Source organism: Gasterosteus aculeatus, chromosome 11 (genome assembly GCF_964276395.1).
Source record: "Gasterosteus aculeatus chromosome 11, fGasAcu3.hap1.1, whole genome shotgun sequence".
NCBI classification, from domain to species: domain Eukaryota; kingdom Metazoa; phylum Chordata; class Actinopteri; order Perciformes; family Gasterosteidae; genus Gasterosteus; species Gasterosteus aculeatus.
Window position 1 is genome coordinate 17,804,092 of NC_135699.1, and position 22,217 is coordinate 17,826,308.

Genomic DNA, 22,217 nt, shown 5'->3' on the forward strand with positions numbered 1-22,217 from the left:
AAACTGAATCTATTAAATTTGCATAAATACGTCAAACATTGAAAATAAATTCACCACACCTAAAATCAAGCGTCTTCATCTTGAAATTTTATTTTCATTGTAAACTAAAGATATTTTATTCATAACTTTTACTAATTTCATGAAATAATGATTTATTTCCCCCAAAATAAAGTTGAACAATTTTGGATGTTATTTAAATGAAAATAAAGACCTCCAGTGTTTGGTCACATGACGTCATAGAAGCGCTCTGATGGATTTTGAATAAATTAATGCATAACTTAAGCATGTGTCCCATTAATAGAATTTTAGAGTCACTTCTACCAGAGTTTACTTTTTTTGTTGACTTCCTGAGCGGTGTTTTCTTTTTTTTTTTAAATGTATATTTCAGAAGGGAAGATGAAGGTGAGAAGTTAATAATAAAGCCGGAGCGACGAGGGAGGGAGGGAGGGAGGGATCACAGAAGTTCAGGTGATGTCATGTGACATGTAAAATCCCAGAGTGCATTGGGGTTTGATTTTAGGATAATTTCATCAGCTTTACTGGAGCTAAACTGAGCTGAATGTGTTGGATATCTGATCGTAGTCTGTAGCCGCTGAGGCTCATGGGTATTGTAGTATTTGGATCAATTTCACATTAAAAATGGAAGTAGGATTTTCACATTTGCTAGTGAAAACTTCATTGTATATTATTATAATTATTATTAGAGATTATTGTCTTTAGATTATTTCCTGATTTGTTTATTTCAAGTAATTAATGAGTCTAAAGTTTCCTCTTCTTTGACCTCAAACATGTTCATGTTCCGATCAAGTACGACAACAAAAGCAAAACATCGTCATATTTTAGAAGCTGCAAACCTCACATTTTTCCATAAAGTTTGGAAATTAAATTACAGACTTTATTCATCTGGAATAATGATTTCAAGTTATTTGAAAAGCCATAATGAAGTGTTGCCATTAGTGTTATTTTATAACTTGAACGAGTATTAGTGGGACTTTTGGTTAATTACTGTCAAATAATTTAAATCATGAGCGTCTACTCGTTGGGGGAGAAGGCGTCGGCCTCCCCGCGGGGGTCCACAGGGGGAGACGGGGTCCGGGACCGAGACGGAGGCTCCTCCTCCATCAGCTCCACAGAGTTCTCCCTGACGGTGCTCCTCCGGCTGACGCTGCCTCCGAGGCTCAGGCTCCTCACGGCCCCCCCGCCGCTGCTTCTAGGACCCGGGCTGCTGAACGCCGCCTCCCCCCCGCCACCACGCCTGGGAGAGCACCCGACACATCAGGAGGAAGGTGCAGAGGGAAGGAAGAGGAGGGTGAGAAGGAGGTCGGAGGATAGTTTTAAACCCCCCAGATGAGAAATGTCCAAAGGGAGAAAACTAAAGGGGTCGAGGAAGAAGAAAAGCCCGCTGAGGAAGAGGAGCACGATGCCAGGAGGCTTTGGGACAGTGAGGAGATCAGTAGTGTCTGAGGACACCGGGAGGAGGGAGAGGACATTTAAAAGTCACAAATCATCTCAAGCCTTCAGTTCTCTTCTCATGACACAATGAAATGAAAAGCAGCTCAGACACGTTTCTCTCGCTTTAACTTAAATATAAAATAACTGCAGCTCCAACCACGACGAGAAGAACTCCATCTTTAGTGCACTCTCACCAATGTTGATATGTTTCATATAAATCTAAACTATTAACATGGCTCTTCTCTGCTCTCAGGCACAGTCCCACTGATTTCTGGTCACATGACTGTTGATCTCAGGTGAATCTATCATGACGTCAAAGTTTCATTGAGCAACTCAGAATTTAACGTTTTTAACAGAATATGATTAAAGTAAAATGTTTATTGTGGACAAGATAAAAAAAAAACTCAAGTATAGCTTTGGCCACTCTCTGTGCTGGAAGATGTGTTCAAGGACCGTCGGAAAGATGGAACTCAGCGGATTATGATTTTTGTGAGCGCCTGCGCGGTTTTGGGGTTAAACGGGTTTTGTATTACGCCAAAGTGATTGCTGCGCATTACAACATTTGACATCGATGGCTCCTGATTCGCTGTCAGCTGCCGCTTGGCTCCGCCCCCCTTTGGTACCTCAGTTTGCTCCGCATGGAGGCCACGTCTCTGCTCAGAGCGTCGTTGGCCTCGGCCGCCTCGTCCAGCTCCCTCTGCAGCTTCCTGCGAGCCGCCGCCACCCGCTGCGCCTCCTCCTCAGCTTCCTCCAGCTGGTGCTTCAGCTGCTTCACCCGCGCGTTGCCCTTCTCCGCCTGTGGGGGGTGACGCAGAAGAGAAGGAGGTGAGAGGCTGAAGGCGTCATGGAGTTCTGGGGGGGGGGGGTGATTGTCACCTGGTCTTTGTACTGCTGCGCCTGCTTCCTCTCGTCCTCCATCTGGATGCTCAGGTCCTTCAGCTTCTTCTCCTTCTGACGGAGGTTCTTGGCGTTGGCCTGACGCTCTCTGCACAACAGGGCAATGAAACCGCTCAGTGTTCATCAGAATAGTTCATAATAATAACAATAATACAAATCGTTCGTTTCCCACAATGCACTAGTACCTGCTCTCAATCTCCAGCTGCTCCTCCACCTCCCTCAGCTTGAGCTCCAGGGCGGCGATGGAGGCCTTGAGCTTGGACCGGCCCTGGCCCTCCACCTCCTGCAGCTTGGCCTTCAGCTCTCGGTTCTGCCTCTCCAGCTGCTGCCGGGACCCCTCCCGGCTCTGAGAGGTGGAGCGCTCCGCCGCCAGCTCCGCCCCTATCTGGTCCACCTGCGCAAGCAGAGGTCAGGGGCCGGGAACACGGAGCAACGAGCCCCACCTGGCGGTGGAGAACCTACCTGCTGCTGGCTCTTCCTCAGCCGCTCGTTGAGGCTCTCCACGTTGGCCTGCTCCTCCTCCAGCTCCTCCTCCAGCTGGCTGATCTTCGCGTCCAGGCGACGCTTCTCGTCCAACAGCAGAGACCTGATGGAGGAGAAAAGTCTTCTTTTGACCCGCTTTGAAGAATCTGCTCAATATCTACTCATCCCAACAATTAACCAACGATTCATATTCATGTTTTCATAAGTAAGGAGGACAAAAATGGATCAACACCATTTTCAGTTTTATAGTTGATGTTCATGGTGCCCAGAGGATAACTGATAACGGCTGTTTAAATATGCCACTAATCAATAAGTCTCTCTGTAAAAAGTAAATATGTTTATGTCTGAGTGTATTCCTCCCATTTATGTTAATAACATAAAACACCCACTTTCCGGAGTTGCTGGCCAGCTCTTCAGACAGCTCGTCTCTCTCTGCCTCCGCCTGCTTACGAGCTCTCTCAGCAGCTGCCAACATCTGGACAGGAACGAAGTTAAGAAGGTTTTAAAAAACACAAATGATTGATTAATATCTCCCTGGTTTCACGCTTTGTTTGAAAAGTCGTCCTGCAGAATTTAAATGCTGGATTTAATATTTAATAATAATAAATGAATGGGAAATGACGAGCTTTTATTTTGATAGTGTTCAAAGTGTACCTCGTGCAGCTGGACGACGTCGGCCTCCACGGCCTTGGTTCGGCGCTCGGACTCCCGGGCTGTTGAGAGGACCTCCTTCTGGGCCGCACGCGAGTCCTCCAGGTCCCTCTGGAGATCCTTCACCTGGCCCTGTGAGGGGCGGAGTTTAAAGTCGGATTCAGGTAAAGGTAAACAGCTTTTGCTAACAGAAGGACGAGTGGACCGGGCCTCACCTGGATCTTGCGCAGCTGCTTGACGGCCTCGTCGCGGCCCCTGCTGGTGGCCTCCAGCTGGTCCTCCAGGTCCTTCATCTCGCCCTCCAGCTTCTTCTTGCTGCCGGCCGTTTGGCTTCGCTGCTTCCTCTCCTCCTCAAGCTCCGCCTCCAGCTCACGCACCTGGCAGAGAGACAGTCGTTTAGCTCTACGCTTCCTTGGAGTCGGATTTCTTTCCCATAGACTTGTATGGGAGCCAAGGAGTCGCCCCCTGCTGGTCAGAATGAAAAGCTGCACCAGCTGCACCTGTTTGAGGAGCTGCTTCCTCTTCTCCTCGCCCATCTCGTCCCGGGCGTGCAGCTCCCTCTCATGCTGCGCCCTCAGGGCCTGAGTGTTGACCTCCAGGCGCAGTTTGGCGTCCTCGGCGACCTGCAGCTCGTCCTCCAGCTCCTCCATCTGCGTTCTCATCTCATCCACCATGGCCTCCAGGCCGCGCTTGGCCTTGTCCAGGTCGTGGACCTGAAGGAGCGTGTCAGGAAGTCAGGAAGTGTTTGAGCCACAAGAATCCCTCTGGGTGTGGAGGAGGGCCTCTTACGCTCTTTCCCACGTCGTCCTTGGAGCTGATGAGGTCCTCCATCTCGCCTCGGAGGGCCTTCACCATTTTCTCGGCCTCCTCCAGAGCGTCCCGGTTCTCCTCCAGCGCTCTGGCCAGAGCCAGCGCCCTCGTCTCCTTCTCCCTCGCCTCCGCCTCTGCCCGATCGCGCTCCTCCGCAAACTTGCAGGAGACAGCGCGCTCCTCCGCCAGCATCTGTTAACGTCAGTTTAAGGTTTTCTAATAGATGTTTAACACAGTTTAGTCTATTAGCTGTTTGGAGTTAATGATCTGACACCAGTGGATTGATGTGTGCGTCTGGAGCCGAAGCGTCTTCTGACCTGATCGAACTTCTTCTGCTTCTTCTCCAGGTTGGACACCAGCTGCCGCTGGCTGTCCAGGTCCATGAGGACGTCCTCCAACTCCTGCTGCATCCGGCTGCGGCTCTTCTCCAGCTTGTCGTAGGCCGAGGCCTTCTCCTCGTACTCGCTGTTGGCCACCTCCAGCTCGCGCTGCAGACGCTTCTTCCCCTCCTCCAGCATCTCCGCCGCCCCGCAGCTCTCCTCCAGCTTCTTCTTGCAGTCGGACAGCTGAGGAGAAGCGGAGGACAGGTGAGTCTCGCTCCACGCCGCTGGGGGGGTCGGGGAGGGGTCGAGGTTACTGACCTGCATGTTGAGGCTGGAGGCCTGCCTCTCCACGGCCCGCTTGGCCTCGGTCTCCTCTTCCAGCTGCTCCATCAGGGCGTTCCGGTCCTCCTCCATCTGACGGAGGCGTCCGGAGAGGTTCAGCTTCTGACGGGTCTCCTCCGACAGCAGCTCCTGGAGGACCAGGATGTAGCAATATCTCAGAAATGACCTTCACGAGTTATTTTCCAGCGACACCGACAGGTTCATGAGGTTTATAACCGCGGCTCAGAGGGAAATAACTTTACAGCTATTGGATTAATTTCAACTGTTAAAAGGAATAATTATATTAACCAAATATAGAAGAAATTCAATATTTGTTAGAGTCACCTGTGCGTCCTGGAGCTGTGAGGACAGGCCGGAGACGTCTTTGCTCAGCTTGATGTTCTTTCCCTCCGCATCGTTCAAGACACTCGTCATACTGTCCAGCTCCATCTGACAGATAGATATATACACGGTGCTTCATTGTTAAATCATTAGTATCTTTTACTGTATTTTCTATGTTAACTGATGAGTTTCTCATGGTGTTTCCATGTTAATTCAAACACATTTTTACGGTGTTTCCATGTTAATTCAAACATATTTTTACAGTATTTCCATGTTAATTTACACATATTTTGACAGTGTTTCCATGTTAATTCACATATAAAAACACATTTTTACGGTGTTTCCATGTTAATTCACACATAGTTTTACAGTGTTTCCGTATCCACTTCTATGACTCACGCTCATCTTGGAGACCCGCTCTGCGAGCTCGGTCTTCTGCCGCTCGCTCTCGTTGAAGCGCGAGTGAAGGTCGTTCAGCTGACCCTCCAGCTTCTTCTTCTTGTGCTCCACGTCCTGTTTGCCGTTGGCGAGGGATCGCAGGTCGGCGCCGAGGTCGGCGGACTCCTTCTCCAGAGCCTGCTTGGCCTTCTCCAGACCGGCTCTCACCTGGACGGAGGAACGGATGCGGAAGGTGAGTGAGTCCACCCTTAGATGTGGGTTTAAGTTAAATCTGAAAGAGCAGCGGTCACAACGCGGCAGTCCACCAAATATCTGTTTCTAAATGTAAATCTGTGACGTTAACATGTGACAAGAACAAACAGAAATGGTAATATCTAAGTTCATATGGAGATACATATGGTGGGCACAGATTAATTTCTTTAATCTAGATTAATCGCACTGTAATCTTGGAATTAATCTAGATTAATCTAGATTAAAATGGCTCATTTGAATTCTGGTGAAGGCATTTAGAATATGTGTGCTACCCAAATAATGAGTAAAAGTCAGTCTTTGAGAACAGGTTTCTTAAGCCAGGTGGCACATGAGACCAGGGGCGTGCTGGTCACGTATTCCCCTCATGATAGTTCGCCTAGCAGGTAGTTTGTAGGACGGATCACCTGTGGCCGCCTGAAGAACAAGCTCGAGCCCGTCATCTTCTACCACGCTGGTGGCGATCCACTGCGCGAGGACATTCGTTAGCTTGGCCGATGGAGCCGTGCTGACGGGCTCGGCTCGGTGTCACTCAAACATAGTAGTTTGACGACGACGCTACATCAGTGCTTGGCCCGGCATCTTCCGCCTTAGCTAAGCGATGCTTTGCGTTTAGCTGGTATTTGAGACTTGAAGAACTTCTACAGTAAACTAATTCCTGTTTGCACACGGTGCAAACAACCTTCGTCTTGTCGACGTTTCCTTTGGGAAGCTTCTTAAAAATAAATTTTCCCTGAAGCAAACCCGGTGACTTCGTAGCAGCATCCATGCTAGCACGTCTCGTTCTCGCCCCCTACAGTGCAATTTGGCTAGTAAACATCTGCGCTCGTAGGTAAACATCCGCGCTCGTAGGTAAACATCCGCGCTGGAATATCAAGGTGAAAATCATCATAGCTTGCGTAGTACAGACCCAGCTCCAAACCCAACTTTGAGAATAGATTATCGGCGCTATTTTTTCTTTATCGCTGACAAGAGTCTCACCATAACGCAGCACGTTACTCCGATAACACCACATTTAACTTTTTTCTGTCATTTAAAAACTGCACTATTAATCTAATCTAATGTAACATATTAACCAATTACAAAAAAGTTCAATAAATATATATATATATATATTATAAAAGCTTGTAGTCAGAGTGTCAGGGATTCTGATTTTTTTTAACTTTTCAAATAACATTCTGTGAATCTCAACCTGATGAAAGAAGAAAGACCCAAGTGGCCTCAATGCAAACCGGGTCAATACCATTAATGTGTGTGTGTGTGTGTGTGTGTGTGTGTGTGTGTGTGTGTGTACCCTCTTGGCCTGCTCCAGCTGCTCGTTGAGCTCCTCCACCACCTGACTGTGTTTCTGCCTCAGGTCCTGGATTTGGGCCTCGTGGCTCCGCCCCTCATCGTCCATGGTCTTCTTCAGCGCGGCCACTTCCTGCTCGCGCTTCGCCCTGACGGCCAAACGGCAAAAAAAACACACAATGTCACCGCGGATCAAATGTTGAAGCAATGAGACTTTCCTGTCGCCTCCTTCTAGAGAGCGAGATCGAGCTCAAATTATTAGTCAGGAGCTTCGGCCTCAACTATAACAGCAAAGATTCATTCCATCCATCCATCCATCTTCAACCGCTTATCCGGGGTCGGGTCGCGGGGGCAACAGCTCCAGCAGGGGACCCCAAACTTCCCTTTCCCGGGCCACATCTACCAGCTCTGACTGGGGGATCCCAAGGCGTTCCCAGGCCAGTGCAGAGATATAATCTCTCCACCTAGTCCTGGGTCTTCCCCGGGGCCTCTTCCCAGCTGGCCGTGCCTGAAACACCTCCCTAGGGAGGCGCCCAGGGGGCATCCTCACCAGATGCCCAAACCACCTCAACTGGCTCCTTTCGACGCAAAGGAGCAGCGGCTCTACTCCGAGCTCCTCGCGAATGGCTGAGCTTCTCACCCTATCCCTAAGGGAGACGCCAGCCACTCTCCTGAGGAAACCCATTTCGGCCGCTTGTACCCGTGACCTAGTTCTTTCGGTCATGACCCATCCTTCATGACCATAGGTGAGGGTAGGAACGAAGATTGACCGGTAGATCGAGAGCTTTGCCTTCCGGCTCAGCTCTCTTTTCGTCACAACGGTGCGGTAAAGCGAGTGCAATACCGCCCCCGCTGCTCCGATTCTCCGGCCAAACTCACACTCCATCTTCCCCTCACTCGTGAACAAGACCCCGAGGTACTTGAACTCCTTCACTTGGGGTAAGGACACATTCCCTACCTGGAGTAGGCAATCCATCGGTTTCCTGCTGAGAACCATGGCCTCAGATTTAGAGGTGCTAATCCTCATCCCGACCGCTTCACACTCGACTGCGAAACGCTCCAGTGAGAGTTGGAGGTCACAGACGGAAGATGCCATCAGGACCACATCATCTGCAAAAAGCAGCGATGAGATCCGCAGCCCCCCGAACTGTAGACCCTCCTCCCCCCGACTACGCCTCGATATCCTGTCCATGAAGACCACAAACAAGATTGGTGACAAGGCGCAGCCCTGGCGAAGGCCAACCCCCACCGGAAACGCCTTCGACTTACTGCCGAGCACCCGAACACAGCTCTCGCTTTGGGCGTACAAGGATTGGATGGCCCCAAGCAAGGACCCCCTCACCCCGTACTCCCGCAGCACCTCCCACAGTATCTCTCGGGGGACCCGGTCATACGCCTTCTCCAAGTCCACAAAACACATGTAGACTGGTTGAGCATACTCCCAAGCCCCCTCTATGATCCTGGAAAGAGTGAAGAGCTGGTCCGTTGTTCCACCACCAGGACGAAAACCGCATTGTTCCTCTTCAATCCTTGGTTCATTATCCGTTCAAAGATTCATTATTATTATTTATTAAATGAGGACAATTTTTAAGCTTTTCTGTGACTGGAGGAAGGTCTTCCTCCTCTTCGTCAATCATTTGAATAATCAGTCGTTTCGGTCTCAGTCGACTCCTGGATGAGCTTTTAAACCTTTGAATGCTGAATTATTTGTTTCCAGGAAACTAACAAACACATTTCTGTGATTCTTTGCAGGAACGTTGTTCTTTAAATGAAGCAAACGGCCCGCGAGAAGCCGCGGACCAATCAGAGGCCGCCCCCCCCCCCCCCCCGGCCGGTACGGACCGTAGCTCCTGCTGGGCGGCGGTGGTGTCCAGGCTGTCCTCCAGCTCGCTGCGCAGCGCGTTAAGCTCCTCCCCCAGGTCCCGGCGGGCCGCCTCCACCTTCCCCCTCGTCGCCCGCTCGGCCTCCAGGTCCTCCTGCAGCTCGGAGAGCAGCGCCTCCAGCTCCCGGACGCGCTTCACCGCCGCCGCCCGCTGGTTGCACTCCTCCTCCAGGCTGTGGGCGCAGAAGGTTCTGATGAAGGAACGTCTCCTGCGGTCTTTCACATTTCAGTGGAAACGCGTCGGTTAGCTTCCGAGAGGCTACATCAAAATAAAGAATGTCACACTTCTGAAGGAAATGCAGGTTTTTGTTCTTGCTCGCCTTTAAAACCAGAACGTTGTTTGGTGAAAATAGAATGTTCCTTTAATCCAAATAATAATAATAATCTATTTTGAACCTGTAAGACATAAGATAATAATCATTCAAATTAACAGTTAACATATAAATTCCTGGCAAAAGGCAAAACAAAGTTAATGGGACATTGTACAAAGTTTGGCACTTTAACGCTCCTAAGGCCTCCAGCGCCACCTTTAGGTTAAAGGTCATCTGCTCACCGAGCCAGTGTGGCCTGAAGCTCCTCCTCCTTGGCAGCCAGCTGTGCTCGGAGTTCAGCCAGTTGGGCCTGGAGGTCGGCGTTTTGATCCTGCAGGTCGGCAAGCTCCGCCTCCACCTTCCGCTTGGCCTTCTCCATGTCCTGGCGGCCCTTCTCCTCCTTCTTCATGCGCACTGCACGCGAGAGAACGCGAGTCAACGGACCTCTTCATGTTACGGGAAATATAAAGTACATTTGGAACTAAAAGCCTGTAAAGTTTTATCCTTAAAGGGCCAGTGTTTGGGATGAGGCGCCGCCTAGTGGCAACTTCACAGATCGCAACCAACTGAAAGCCTAGAAAATATTATTGTATTAATTTGATCATACCTTAAATTATATCAATGGATATATTACATAATATATGTAGTTTCATGCTAAATTACAGTTATTGCATTTCTGAATGGCCCAACATGCCAAACACTGGACCGTTAAGAAGAACTTCTGAAACTATCTGAAATCATCATCCAATATTATATTTGGTTTATCAATTAATCAATGATTTTTCTTCATAAATCCATAATTAATGGTAGAAAATTACTAAAATAAATGTTGCCAGATTTATTCATTTGAGATTTGTTGGTCAATATAAAATATTCTCAATATAAAGTATATACATATTTACATAATCAATTTGTTTTTAATTCATCAATCCATTATTAGTAAAATGGATCTGCAGCCGTCCAAACAAAAGTGCGTGAGAGCATCTGGAGCCAGTAAAGATGTTTTGAAGTATTTTCTGGGTGTGTTTCTGAAAGTTCCTGGGACTCACCCTCCAGGTCTGAGATCATGGACTCGTGTTTGGTCTTCAGCTTGTTCAGATTCTTGGACTTCTCCTCCTCCTCGGCCAGGTTGGAGCTCATGTCGGCCATCCTCTCCTCCAGAAGCTTCCGCTCCTGTAAAGACAAAAGGCTCCAGTAGAAGAAAACTCCCCTTAAAGAACCCCGGAGCTCCTCCCACCTTCTGCAGCTTGTTGTTCTGGTCCTCCATCACCAGAACGTCCTCCTCCAGCTTCTTCACTTTTCCCTCCACGGCCACTTTCTCCAGCTGCAGCTGCTGACGAGCGTCTTCTTCTTCTGCGATGTGCGCCTCCATCAGCTGCGGGAGACACAGCGGTGCTACGTCAGCTTATGTCACTTCTTACTTTACTCCATCTCAGAGGATAATAATACGACTAGTAATATAATATATATGACGTATACTTAAGGAAAATATCTCAGTACAAGAAGAATAAAACTAAATAAGGAAGGATTTCAATGTCACATTCTGTGGACCTTTTCAATAAATTATTAATGAATAAAATAGACTAATTCTCTAGAAATAAAACATTTGTATTATTCTTTTTTAAATTCATAAAACATTATATCAGTGATTAACGGATTTAAAAACGATTAAAAACGTGTCCCCACCTGCAGCTGCTGCTCCATCTCCTTCTTCTCCTGGTGCAGGGCGTGGCTCCGGTCCTCCTCCTCCTCCAGGCGGGCCTCCATCTCGTGCAGCACCTCCTCCAGCTCCTGCTTTTTGGCCTCCAGGCGGACCCTCATCTCCTCGGCCTCGGCGTACAGCTCCGTCTCCGCCTGCAGCTTCGTCTCCAGCTGGACTCGCTCCTCCATCAGCTTCAGACAGACTTCAGTCACTTCAGGAACTCCAAAGGTGAACAAACCAAGGAGATGAGGACCTGCGTCTCCTCCACCTGGGTGTGCTTCTGGGTGATCTCCTTCAGGTCGGCCTCCGTCTTCACCGCCACCTCCTTCGCCGCCTTCAGCTCCTCGTCTTTCTGACCCATTTCTTCCTCTTGCCTGGTGACCTGCAGCAGCGGCTTCACCTGCACACCAGACGAGTTCCTCTATTAGTGTGTGTGTGTGTGTGAGTGAGTGAGTGAGTGAGTGAGTGAGTGAGTGAGTGAGTGAGTGAGTGAGTGAGTGAGTGAGTGAGTGTGTGTGTGTGTGTGTGTGTGTGTGTGTGTGTGTGAGTGAGTGAGTGAGTGAGTGAGTGAGTGTGTGTGTGTGTGAGACCTTGGTGAAGAGCCTCCACCACTGCCAGTTCTTCAGCTTGAGGTAACAGGCGCAGTTCCTCTGGATCACCTTCATGGCCGTCAGCTGCTGCTGACGCTTACTGAACGCCCTGCGAGGAACGGTTGTTTAAATGTTAATACTACACTCAGTAAGAGGAGGAGGAGCGGGAGGAGGAGGAGGAGCAGGAGGAGGAGCAGGAGGGGAAGGAGGGGAAGGAGAAGAGTGGATAATGATAATGGTTTATTTGCTTGTGAATTCCCACAATGATCAATAATGTGCCATCCTAATCCAAACGAGACACAATGATATGACCTTTGTATTTATATGTTTAATCTCCCTCTCAAGTTCAAGTTCTGAAGTACTCCAGTGGAGTACAAGTACCTCAAAGCGGCGTTCTTGTGTACTAGTACTCTTACTTGCGGGCCAGGAAGCCGCGGGCCTGCGCCTGGAAGGCGATGATGACCACGGTCAGTTTGAGGTCCCTCTCCTCCTCCAGCTGAGCCAGGACTCCGGTCCTGAAGAACATCTTACTCTGACCGATGCGGTACAGGTTGGTGTCCAGGTCCAGGTGCTTCACCTGTGGGGGGGAGAAGAAACCAAGTCTTCCATTTTCAAAAGCACTTGTTGCTCATCTATCAAGCTGCTACTTCCTGTATTTATAGAATTGCGATCAATGGTATTGGTATAGTATTGATTATGTGTTCCCAGTTAACAGATCACCATCAGACAGCACGCCTGCTTCCCGTCCATGAAGCCTTTTGGGATTGCGTGAGCAGCCAGAATCTCATATCTACAAAACAAGAAAACACGTTACTGAACTATCAATATGATCAATAAATACAAAACTAACTCATCTCAGCCACAACCAATAAGATGCTCAAACTGCAATCTACATTTGAATTAAATGGTATTTTATTCTGGTTATTAGCATGTATGTGAAAGAAGAAGATGCGTCACCTCTGTCTGAACTCCTGGAACACGATGCGGTTGGGGAACCCCTGCCTGCAGATGCGGATTCCCTCCAGCACGCCGTTACAGCGCAGCTGCTCCAGGACCAGGTTGGAGTCCATCTTCCCCGCCTGAGGCAACGAAACGTTGATTCCATTCAATCAATCGATTAGCAACAACGCAACGTCTTTCAGATTAGAGGAAACAAACATTTTATATTACGTCTTTGTCTTAAGTCTTTGTCTTAAGTCCCCCAAAGTTATTCATGACGCTTCATGTGCATATTTAAAGACAACATCTCACTAAACCTGCAGCTTAGTAAATGCTCCTGTATCCTGAACTCCCTCTGTGGCTCCTCAGCTAAATAAAAGAAGAATTTTGAACCTGTTTTTTTTAATCAATATTACATGTAGAATTTATGCAAATGAGCAGGTATGCGATGGGCCTGGGTGAAATGTCGGAGCAGGTGGAGGTGCGCCCTCACCCTCTTCTCGTGGTTGGGGATGATGCAGCGCACAAAGTTGGGCTGCGTGTTGTGCAGCGTGGTCATCAGCTTGCCCAGCGACTCCTTGTACAGCTGCCCCACCGTGCGGAACATCCCCTTCTTCGACTTGGTGGGGGCCGAGCTCTCCGACATCTTGGTCATAGTCTCCAGGCCGACCACCCGGTCCGCTGGGGGGGGGGGGGCATTTGATTTAAAGAGAAGACCAGGGGAGGAGCCGCGCAGGAGAAGACGGGGGGGACTCACCGTCCTTCCACAGGTCCTGGATGAAGTTGCTGGAGGAGGTGTTGAGGAGCGCCGTCACGTTGTCGTTCAGAGGGTCCATGTTCTTGGTCAGCCAGCTGGCTGCGTTGTAGTCCACCTGCAGGCAGTGTGTCTCATTAAAGAGCCGACTTCCTGTCTCTAAACTGTCCACTGAGGACGCACCACCTTGAAAACCATGTTAGTTAACAGTTCATCTATTGAGGAGAATTTCCATCCTCATCATCTTCTGTAAATCAGCAGTGTTGATCCGTCCCTCAAGCGTTAAACCAAATCCTTAGAAGAGAATATTGACTCTATCAGACAGGCTCACCTTCCCGGCGTAGTGCATCACGGTGAACATCAGCTTGTCTTTGTGCTGTTTGGGTTTGGAGAACTTCACGTGGCCCGTGTGGGTGTTGAGCAGCTTGTCCACGAAGGAGACGTCGGTGGCTTTGGGGAACCAGCACTCCTCGTCCAGCAGGGCCAGGATGCCTGGGGGGTTGTTCTGGGGGGGTAGTAAGGTTAGTTCAGGTAAAAATAAAACCCTTTCCACCCTGAAAAAGGCTCCTCGTTAACTTTTCCGTTCTCGACCTTATACTCAAAGACGCTTTACATTAAAATAAAACAAAGACAGCATATTAAAAGCAGATCTAAAAAGGTGCGTTGTTTTAGGAACTAGGCCTCAGCTATGACACAAACGAACGCTGTCGCGCAGCGCGTCACCGACCGGCCTCTCGATGAGCTCGATGCAGGGCAGCAGGTCCAGGCCGAAGTCGATGAAGTTCCACTCGATGCCCTCCCGCTTGTACTCCTCCTGCTCCAGGATGAACATGGTGTGGTTGAAGAGCTGCTGCAGGCGCTCGTTGGTGTAGTTGATGCAAAGCTGCTCGAAAGAGTTGTCCTGAGGCGGCGGCGGCAGGGGGGGGGGGGGGTCGAGGGGACGGTTAGAGAGCGGCGAGCGGGCGATGAAACACAAGGCGTGCATGGGTGGGGGGGTCTCACCTCGAAGATCTCGAAGCCCGCGATGTCCAGGATGCCCAGGAAGGAGCAGGACTGCCTCTTGCTCTTGTCCAGCGTCTTGTTGACTCGGGCGAGGATCCAGCGGAACAGACGCTCGTACATGGCCTTCGCCAGAGCCTCCACCGCGAAGTCGGCCTGGGAAGGGGGAGCTCAGGGGTTCGTTTTGTGATGGGGGAAGAGAGAGGACTGGGGGGGGGGCAGTGGTTCCAATTTACCTGCTGCTTGGTCTGCGCCTTCTGCACCACCTCCCTGCCCACTTTGATCCGAGGGGTGAGGATGGCCCGGGTGAAGTCAGTGACGTTGATGCCCTGCAGGTGGCACACCTTCTGTGCGGCTGGAGGGGGGCGGGGGGGAGGAGGTCAGACACACGAGCAAAAGGTCAATCCTGGATGTTATTAGTGGTCTTTTAAAAATCGTTACCGGTGTTGTCGGGCATCGTGGCCTGCTCGCTGTTCCTCTCCTTCTCGAACTTAACGTTGCCCAGCTGAAGCACGGTGGACACCACCTTCATCATGCCTGCAGCCAAGAGGTTAAGGGGGGGGGAATATTAAAGATGGTCAACACAATACACCCACAACTACATTACTCTGTAGAGGTCAGAAGCCAATGGTACCTATTCAGAGTACCTATAGGGTACCTAATCACAGTACTTCTATGGTACCTATTCACAGAACCTATGTGGCAGCGATACACGCTAGCAGCTGGTACCTATTCGCTCCTCCTCGGTGAAGCCCATGATCTCCATGGCCTCCAGGGTCTCAATGAACATCTCGTCGTCCTCCTGCCCGGAGATCTCCACGTGTCCGGCCACCAGGAAGCGATAACTGCTGAAGTCTTCTAGCAGAAGCTCTTCTAAACAACGTCAGTTTTCATATTGATTCGTTTAGCTTTGCATGTAGACCGGAAGGAAAGGGAAACTGCTGATGACACACCTTCCAAGAACTAAAAGATGTGTTTTCACAGGTTCCTTATTTGAGACATAAATGTGAGTTTAGGTTAGCAGGTCTTTGAGCTACATGTTAAGAAGACATGCTCAGGATGATGATGGTGACGTTTGGCGGGTACCACATCGCGTTAGCCGCCTTAGCTTCAGGTGCTCATAGTCTGTATCAGGGTGGACGATCCAAACTAGTTTCACCTCTAATATCTGAGTTTCAGGGAAGAGCACTTTTTTCATATTGAACTTGTTGTTACTCTTTGATGCCAGACTTAATATAGAATTAATATAAGCTCTCGACACCTGTCACGCCGACCCTTTTCGCCTCACCCTTCAGCTTGTCTTTGGCGCCCGCCACCATGTAGTAGAAGATGTGGAAGGCCCTCTCGGTGTTGCCCTGTCGGATGCAGCGGGATTTCTCCAGCAGGTCTGACGCGGTCAGTCCGTTAAGGGGATAACTGTAATAAGCTAATATCTCAACTCGCGGCGGATCGCACGCTTAAACCCAGAGGAGGATACAAGTGTCGATGTTGGCGCCGACCAAATAGCCGGTCACGTCGAAGTTGAGCTTGATGAACTTTCCCTGTGGGGAGAGGAGGCGACATGTGGGAAGGTGCACCCAGCTGACGCACAGCACCTGGTGATTGAACTCACGAAGCGAGAGGAGTTGTCGTTCTTGATGGTTTTGGCGTTTCCGAAGGCCTCCAGGATGGGGTTGGCCTGCAGCAGCTGCTTCTCCAGCTCCCCCTGCAGGCCGAAGCCGGGTCACGCACCACACATCACCTCCTGAGGTACTTTAGTTCAGCCACGTCCAGATTACATGCACGATATCTATTTTAAAGCTTCAGATCATCTATCGATTCAGACTATAAAACAGAAGTATTATTTATTTAGATATTTATTGACATTCCTGTGAAAGGCTTCTTTCACAAAAAAGACACTTAATAAATATAATATAACAATTTTTAGCAGTATCAAAAATATCCATCAAAGAAAATACACAAAAACAGATTAGGTCATTAAAATTACATTGATTAATAATAATTTAAATGTTGAAGATTTTAATAATTGTTTTTGCAAATACCGTTGTTCTTTAGACTGGATGACTGTTTCTTAAAACTCAGTATTTTTTTACTGTAGTATAGCTACTTTTTCTGAAGTACAACATGTTCTGTTACACTGTATGTTTGGGTCAAAGCGATGGAGGTCTGTAGTTCTACTCACGTAGGCCAGAGATCCGGCCTGCTGCGCCGGCTGCAGGGGGGAAACACAAAGAATGTTCAGCAGTTTAAGATCTTCTCGTGAGGGTTAATTCACTTTCATACAATAGTTGAGGAGCTTTAGGAGATGCGACGTCTCATTGTGTCATTTGTTCACGACTGATCTCAACAACCCACTCACAGGATTGTCCTTCTTGCCCTTGTGCGAGGAGGCGACGACGGCCAGATACTGAATCACCTTCTTGGTGTTCTCCGTCTTCCCCGCGCCGGACTCCCCACTGGGGAAGAAGGGGGGGGGGGCGGAGATGTTAAGTGATCCGCATGCATGACAGTAAATCTGTTCACTCTTAATCGTAAGCGTTGTTTGTAAAGTCCTAAATGTGGATATTTCATATTTGGCGCTCTTCATTTTATTCCATGATAATTAAATGAGCATTTTTACATTTTTAACTCCTTTTTGGGACAAAAACAATTATTAGTCATTATCATCGCTTCTGCTTTCTGACCTTTTAAAGACCAAACAATGAGTTCATAAAACTGCAAATCTTAAAATCCTTTAGGTTTTAAGGAAGCGTGTGTGTGTGTGTGTGTGTGTGTGTGTGTGTGTGTGTGTGTGCGCGCGCTGGCATGCACGGTGTGATGGAAGAAAGTGTCTTTCTTTAAACTCACGTGCAGAGAATGGACTGATCCTCACGGTCTGTGGAGGGGGGACGGGGGACGGGGGGGAGATGATGTGAAATGTTGACTGAGCAGAGCTGAACACACAGAGATTGCCCTCTATCACCCCCCCCCCCCCCCCCCCCGTCTATAAATAGAGGGTGGTTGCGAGGCGGTGAGCCGGTCTCCTGCTCCATGTATGGCCGTCCTGCCGCCGAGTGGAAAGAAAGCGGCGGTACTCCGAGGTCACCGGGACGGAGACACGCCGGCTTCCGCCCGCTGACTTTCATCTGCTGGAGGGTTTAACAACGAGTCCGAGAGACTGTCCCCCTCACGTCCCCCTCATGTCCCTCACGTCCCCCTCACGTCCCCCTCACGTCCCCCAGCAATGAACCACAGAAACAGCCGTACTGGTAGTAAATATGTGCTGGTCTCTTTCCCACAGACCGCAATTGAGAAGCGACCGGAGTCACCGTGGTTTGTGACGGTTTGAAGCCTTCACTTGTGCATTTTGGCCGTCGCCATCTTGGATTATTGCAACCAGAGGTGACGAGAGAGGGGGCGGAGCCTAGTACAACCGACTGCGCCAATCATTTTTTCACTTTCACTGCGCAGTGCGCGAAGGCCGGACTCTCACGCTGGAGAGCGCGGCGTCCTGGAAACCGTTGCAGCTGCGCACTGAATAAAAGTACCAATTCAACACAAACTGACATCTCTGACTAAACTACATGTAATCATGCCAAGCGGCTCAATCTGTGTCAAATACAAACAAGTAGGAGAAAATGTGTTGTTTAAAGATTTAAAGTAAAGTGTGTAGGATTTGGTGCCTTTTATTTTCCTTTTCAGGTGATTATTCACCAAAACTCATTTTAAAATATAGTACTCCATTTCTGACAGTAGATCACTCTGAATGCAGCACACTAATTGTTATATATATACATATACATATATATATATATATATATATATATATATATATATTTTTTTTTTTTAATTGATCAAAGGCCTTGACACACGGATATCAAGATTAATACCTTCTTTAAACGGTTAAACAAGTAAAAATGTAAATATTAGATTAGATTAGAAAATCTTGCGGAGCGTTTAAGAGGTGCTGGATTATTAACATCATCAGCAGAGGCTCACCTTGCATCATGTTCCTGTAGGCGTTGTCTGTGATGGAGTAGATGTGAGGAGGCACCTCGTGGCGTTTCTTGCCCTTGTACATTTCGATGATCTTCTCCGAGTAGATGGGCAGCATCTTGTAGGGGTTCACCACCACACAGAAGAGGCCCGAGTACGTCTGTGGGAGGAAACCGGTTACTGGGCCCCGTGCGGTTCGCTCGTGACGCTCAACGTACGGGAAAGTGCCATTAAACGCCTCTTTTTTTACAAATGTCTGCCATCGTAACAGCTGCAGCGCTCCGGTTTTAATCTGCTCACAGACACTTTGGACTCACTGACAAACGACCCCAAAAACTGTGTTCTGACTGAACTGCAGACATTAATTGTTTAAAAATAGCGTTTGATAGCACTTTGAGCTTTTGAGATGTTCTTCTCAATTCCTGAGAGGAACCGAAGGTGATCTGAGACGCAAAGCTCTACAGCAGCAGATGGAACGTCTCTGCTCATATTGGTGACTCCAGAAGAACCCTGAAGAACCGAAGGAAGAACTCGGCCGGTGTCATAGGTGTCTGTGTCTTGACATGACAATAAATGAAACACCTTTTTAGTGCTAATTAACTGCATTTCTTGAAGGTTTAGGACGAACGTTTCTCTCCCCAGAAATTAATTTGTGAATATAACCAGCCGATTCCGTGATAACTAAGTGGTAATGAATATAATGTTCACTATCTATGAGAACAAGCAGCATACTTGAAATACAACTAGCTGATGTTCTGGAGGGAGGCCTCTGCATTAATGCAGGAGCTCCTGGATCTCCTCCCAGGGGTCACAGCTCCTCTCTGGCTGCTCTTATAAGGCCTCACACATCCTGTGCTACCTGCATCAGCGTGGATTCTTTTTGAAATCTGACATCCTCCCCGTTCCTTATTAGACGTGTGAGACGGACAGTGAAAATAAAAAGCAGTGAGCTGTTGATCCCGCGAGGACACGCCGTCCGCACGGCCTCATTAAACAGACTTTTACGAGCGCTTTGAGGGCCGAGGCCGCCGCTGTTTAATCTCCTGCTCTCCTCCAGCTTCCATCACTTCACATTCTGCTGGAGGCTTTTAGAAGAGAAGGAAGAATATCAGTTTGTATTTGAAGTGCTGCTCTGATGACTTGAGGACTTGAATAACCTTGTAGCTGCTCTCCATGGTCCTTCATCCCGTATATTCTTCTTTATTTTATGTGATATTTTATGTGAAAATGACTTATATAGTTAGTTGTTTTGTATTATTATGTGTAGGTGAAACTTGTTATGTTCACATTGGTGTCATTATTATTATTATTCAGAAACATAACACATCGTGATGTATATTACTCTATTTTACTTCTTTTGTTTTTACTGTTTCTTTCCTATTCTTCTGTTGCAATCTCTGATCAATCTCTATATCAATAAAAAAATCCTGTTTTATTGTTGACATGAAGATATAAAGAGACCTACAAATCCGTTCAGAAAGGCGTTAGCGTTAGCTGCTATCACCTGTGTGTGTGTGTGTGTGTGTGTGTGTGCGTTCCTCACGTAGATCAGGCTGGAGAAGTATCTCTCGCGGAGGTTCTGCAGGACGGAGGCCTCGTTGAGGAAGGTGAGGGCGGCCATGTCCTCCACCTTGCTGAACTTGGGCGGGTTCATCTTCTGGATGTCGTCTTTGTTCACCGTCACCTTCTGCCCGTTGGAGAGCTCCACCAGCAGCTGAAGACACACACACACACACACACACACACACACACACACACACACACACGCACACACAAGCACTTGAAAATCGGCTAAAAAGTTAACTTAATTAACAGAAATTCAAACAGAGGATATTTCTAAGGGCCAGTTCTTACGTTACTTATTTTTTTATTTACTGGGCATAAAGAGTGTAAATTTAATTGGACTAAAAGGTGGGCGGGCTTAGCATGTAGCATGTAGCATGACGCGTAGCCATGGAGGATATCACACTAATTAGATACTAATGAATAACTTCTGCATTTGGAAATTGATGTATTCATGCTGTGATATTAGAGATATTTGAGATACAAAATCAAAGAAATTAATTTTGTTATAAATGTTCTTTTAGTAAACAACCTAAGTTAGGTTAAGTAAATGGTTATTATCATTCAATAAAGACAATATAACTACAGAGAAATTACTTAAATGCATTTTAATGTGACCATTAGTTACATTTAAGAATCTCTTTTCATTCCCTTTAACAGACTTTCCATCTGTAACCGCGTGTAAACAGACAGAGGTGACATGAGCCGTCGCCGACGTCGGCATCAGGTCACATGACTTCTTGCGTTACCTCGTCGCCCTTCTCCTCCTTGACGCTCGCCGCCTCGAAGCCCTCCTTCTCCGACGCCACCCACACCATCTTCTTGGCCGACCAGTCGGCCTGCGCCACCCCGCTGTTGCGGAAGTCGTTGTCCAGGAAGAGGAACTTGCTGTCGTCGGGGGCCGGGTCAGCCATGGCGGAGGTGTGGCCTCGGGCGGTCGGGGGGGTCGGGCTGACGCGTAGGCGGTCACTGGCGACTGGTTCGGCCTCTGGACGGGCGATGGCTTTCGGGTTGACCCTTGACCTGGATTTGACCTCTGGCCTGCGGAGGAGAGGAGGACGAGGATCAAAGGTCAAATTCCTCCACCAATGAGAACGCAGCAGCAGGAGACTCGCCGCTCTCAGCGATCCACGTTAATAAGAAGCACGATTCGTTTTAATGCTAAGCTAAGCTAATCGCTGGTAGTGACGGCTTCAGAGAGTCGGATCTCTCTTCTTCCATGAGTCCGAGCAAAAAATAAAGCAAATAAATTCACTAATGTCAGACTATTTCTTGTAGTCCGAGTACATTTTTTTTCAAACTGCCTCGTTTACTTTTCAGTGCTTCAGGAAAAATCATTTAAAGTCCTGGTTCAGACAGAAGCTGACAACTGGTCCCATTGAGAACTGATCCCTCACATCCAGCCGAGGGAGAATAAAACCACTCAATCTATTCAAACCACCCGGGAGACAATAAAACACATTTCCTCCACCTCCCGCATCCGCCCGTCACTCACACCGGTTGCATTTGGTTGGGCAGATGAGCGGATAACGGCCTTACTTACTCCCTTATCCCGGCCTCGGCCTGCCGCTTTGACCTCCCATTGAACAGCAGGCAATAAAAGATGAAAAGCAGCGTGCAGATAACCCCGGTAATCAAACAGCTCGGCTGCCACGCTGGAATGCCCATGTTTGGCTAACCCCTTTGCTCCGGGTAGCCTCGGGAGCCCGAGCAGGGGATGCTAGGGACTTAGCGGGCACGCTACCTTATAAGGTGCAGCCCCGAGGTGTCCAGCCAAGCTTACCGTTTACACCAAAATGGTGACATGTCACACGGCGCGTCCATGTGTGGCCGCGGCAGGTAGGCGAGCGACAGGGAATCTCCCACCAACTTACTCTCAACTAAATTAAAGACTTTTAAAAAGTGCCACGAATTCAGAGTGATACCGGGTTTGAATTAAACGTTCTCACATAGCTTCATTACTCTTCAGATGCAATTATTACTCCTTAGCGACAGAAACGTGACTTTTAGCTGGTTTGCCAGCTATTTTTTAAATTTTTTTTGCATGTTTAAACAATATTAACAGGCTTAATTGAAAATGTACAGAAGTATATTAATACCCACCTGTATTCTATATAATGAACAGTCACAGATGGGATGAATAAATGAAAGTATTTGTACTCACTGTGCAGTGTTTCAGCCCTCAGTGCAGGATGGAGGCAGGTAAATGAACTGATGATGATGATGCCATCCTTCCTCCCTCCACACTATTTAAACCGGCCCAGGACACCTGGGGGGGGGGGGGG

At 48.4% G+C, this 22,217-nt stretch overlaps 1 protein-coding gene across 1 annotated transcript; it reads right to left on the reverse strand.

The window, feature by feature from the left end:
* Positions 1-357: 357 nt before the first annotated feature.
* On the reverse strand, positions 358-22,206 carry LOC120828032 (myosin-10). The gene is made up of 43 exons (XM_040191318.2): positions 22,097-22,206; positions 20,682-20,973; positions 19,913-20,083; positions 18,373-18,529; positions 17,242-17,269; positions 16,754-16,850; positions 16,577-16,606; positions 16,007-16,099; positions 15,872-15,935; positions 15,683-15,781; positions 15,124-15,267; positions 14,836-14,931; positions 14,631-14,749; positions 14,398-14,550; positions 14,123-14,296; positions 13,727-13,900; positions 13,399-13,513; positions 13,135-13,322; positions 12,660-12,781; positions 12,423-12,492; positions 12,119-12,279; positions 11,703-11,811; positions 11,381-11,512; positions 11,097-11,303; positions 10,648-10,785; positions 10,460-10,583; positions 9,653-9,824; positions 9,060-9,272; positions 7,222-7,366; positions 5,679-5,885; positions 5,283-5,387; positions 4,935-5,087; positions 4,611-4,859; positions 4,273-4,485; positions 3,984-4,196; positions 3,699-3,860; positions 3,487-3,615; positions 3,222-3,307; positions 2,812-2,935; positions 2,535-2,743; positions 2,329-2,437; positions 2,076-2,248; positions 358-1,255 (listed from the first exon to the last, which is right to left on the reverse strand). Exons 2-43 carry the CDS (start codon positions 20,844-20,846, stop codon positions 1,033-1,035), a joined length of 6,015 nt encoding a protein of 2,004 aa, XP_040047252.2. The 5' UTR covers positions 20,847-20,973; positions 22,097-22,206; the 3' UTR covers positions 358-1,032.
* Between the last annotated feature and the right edge of the window lie 11 nt (positions 22,207-22,217).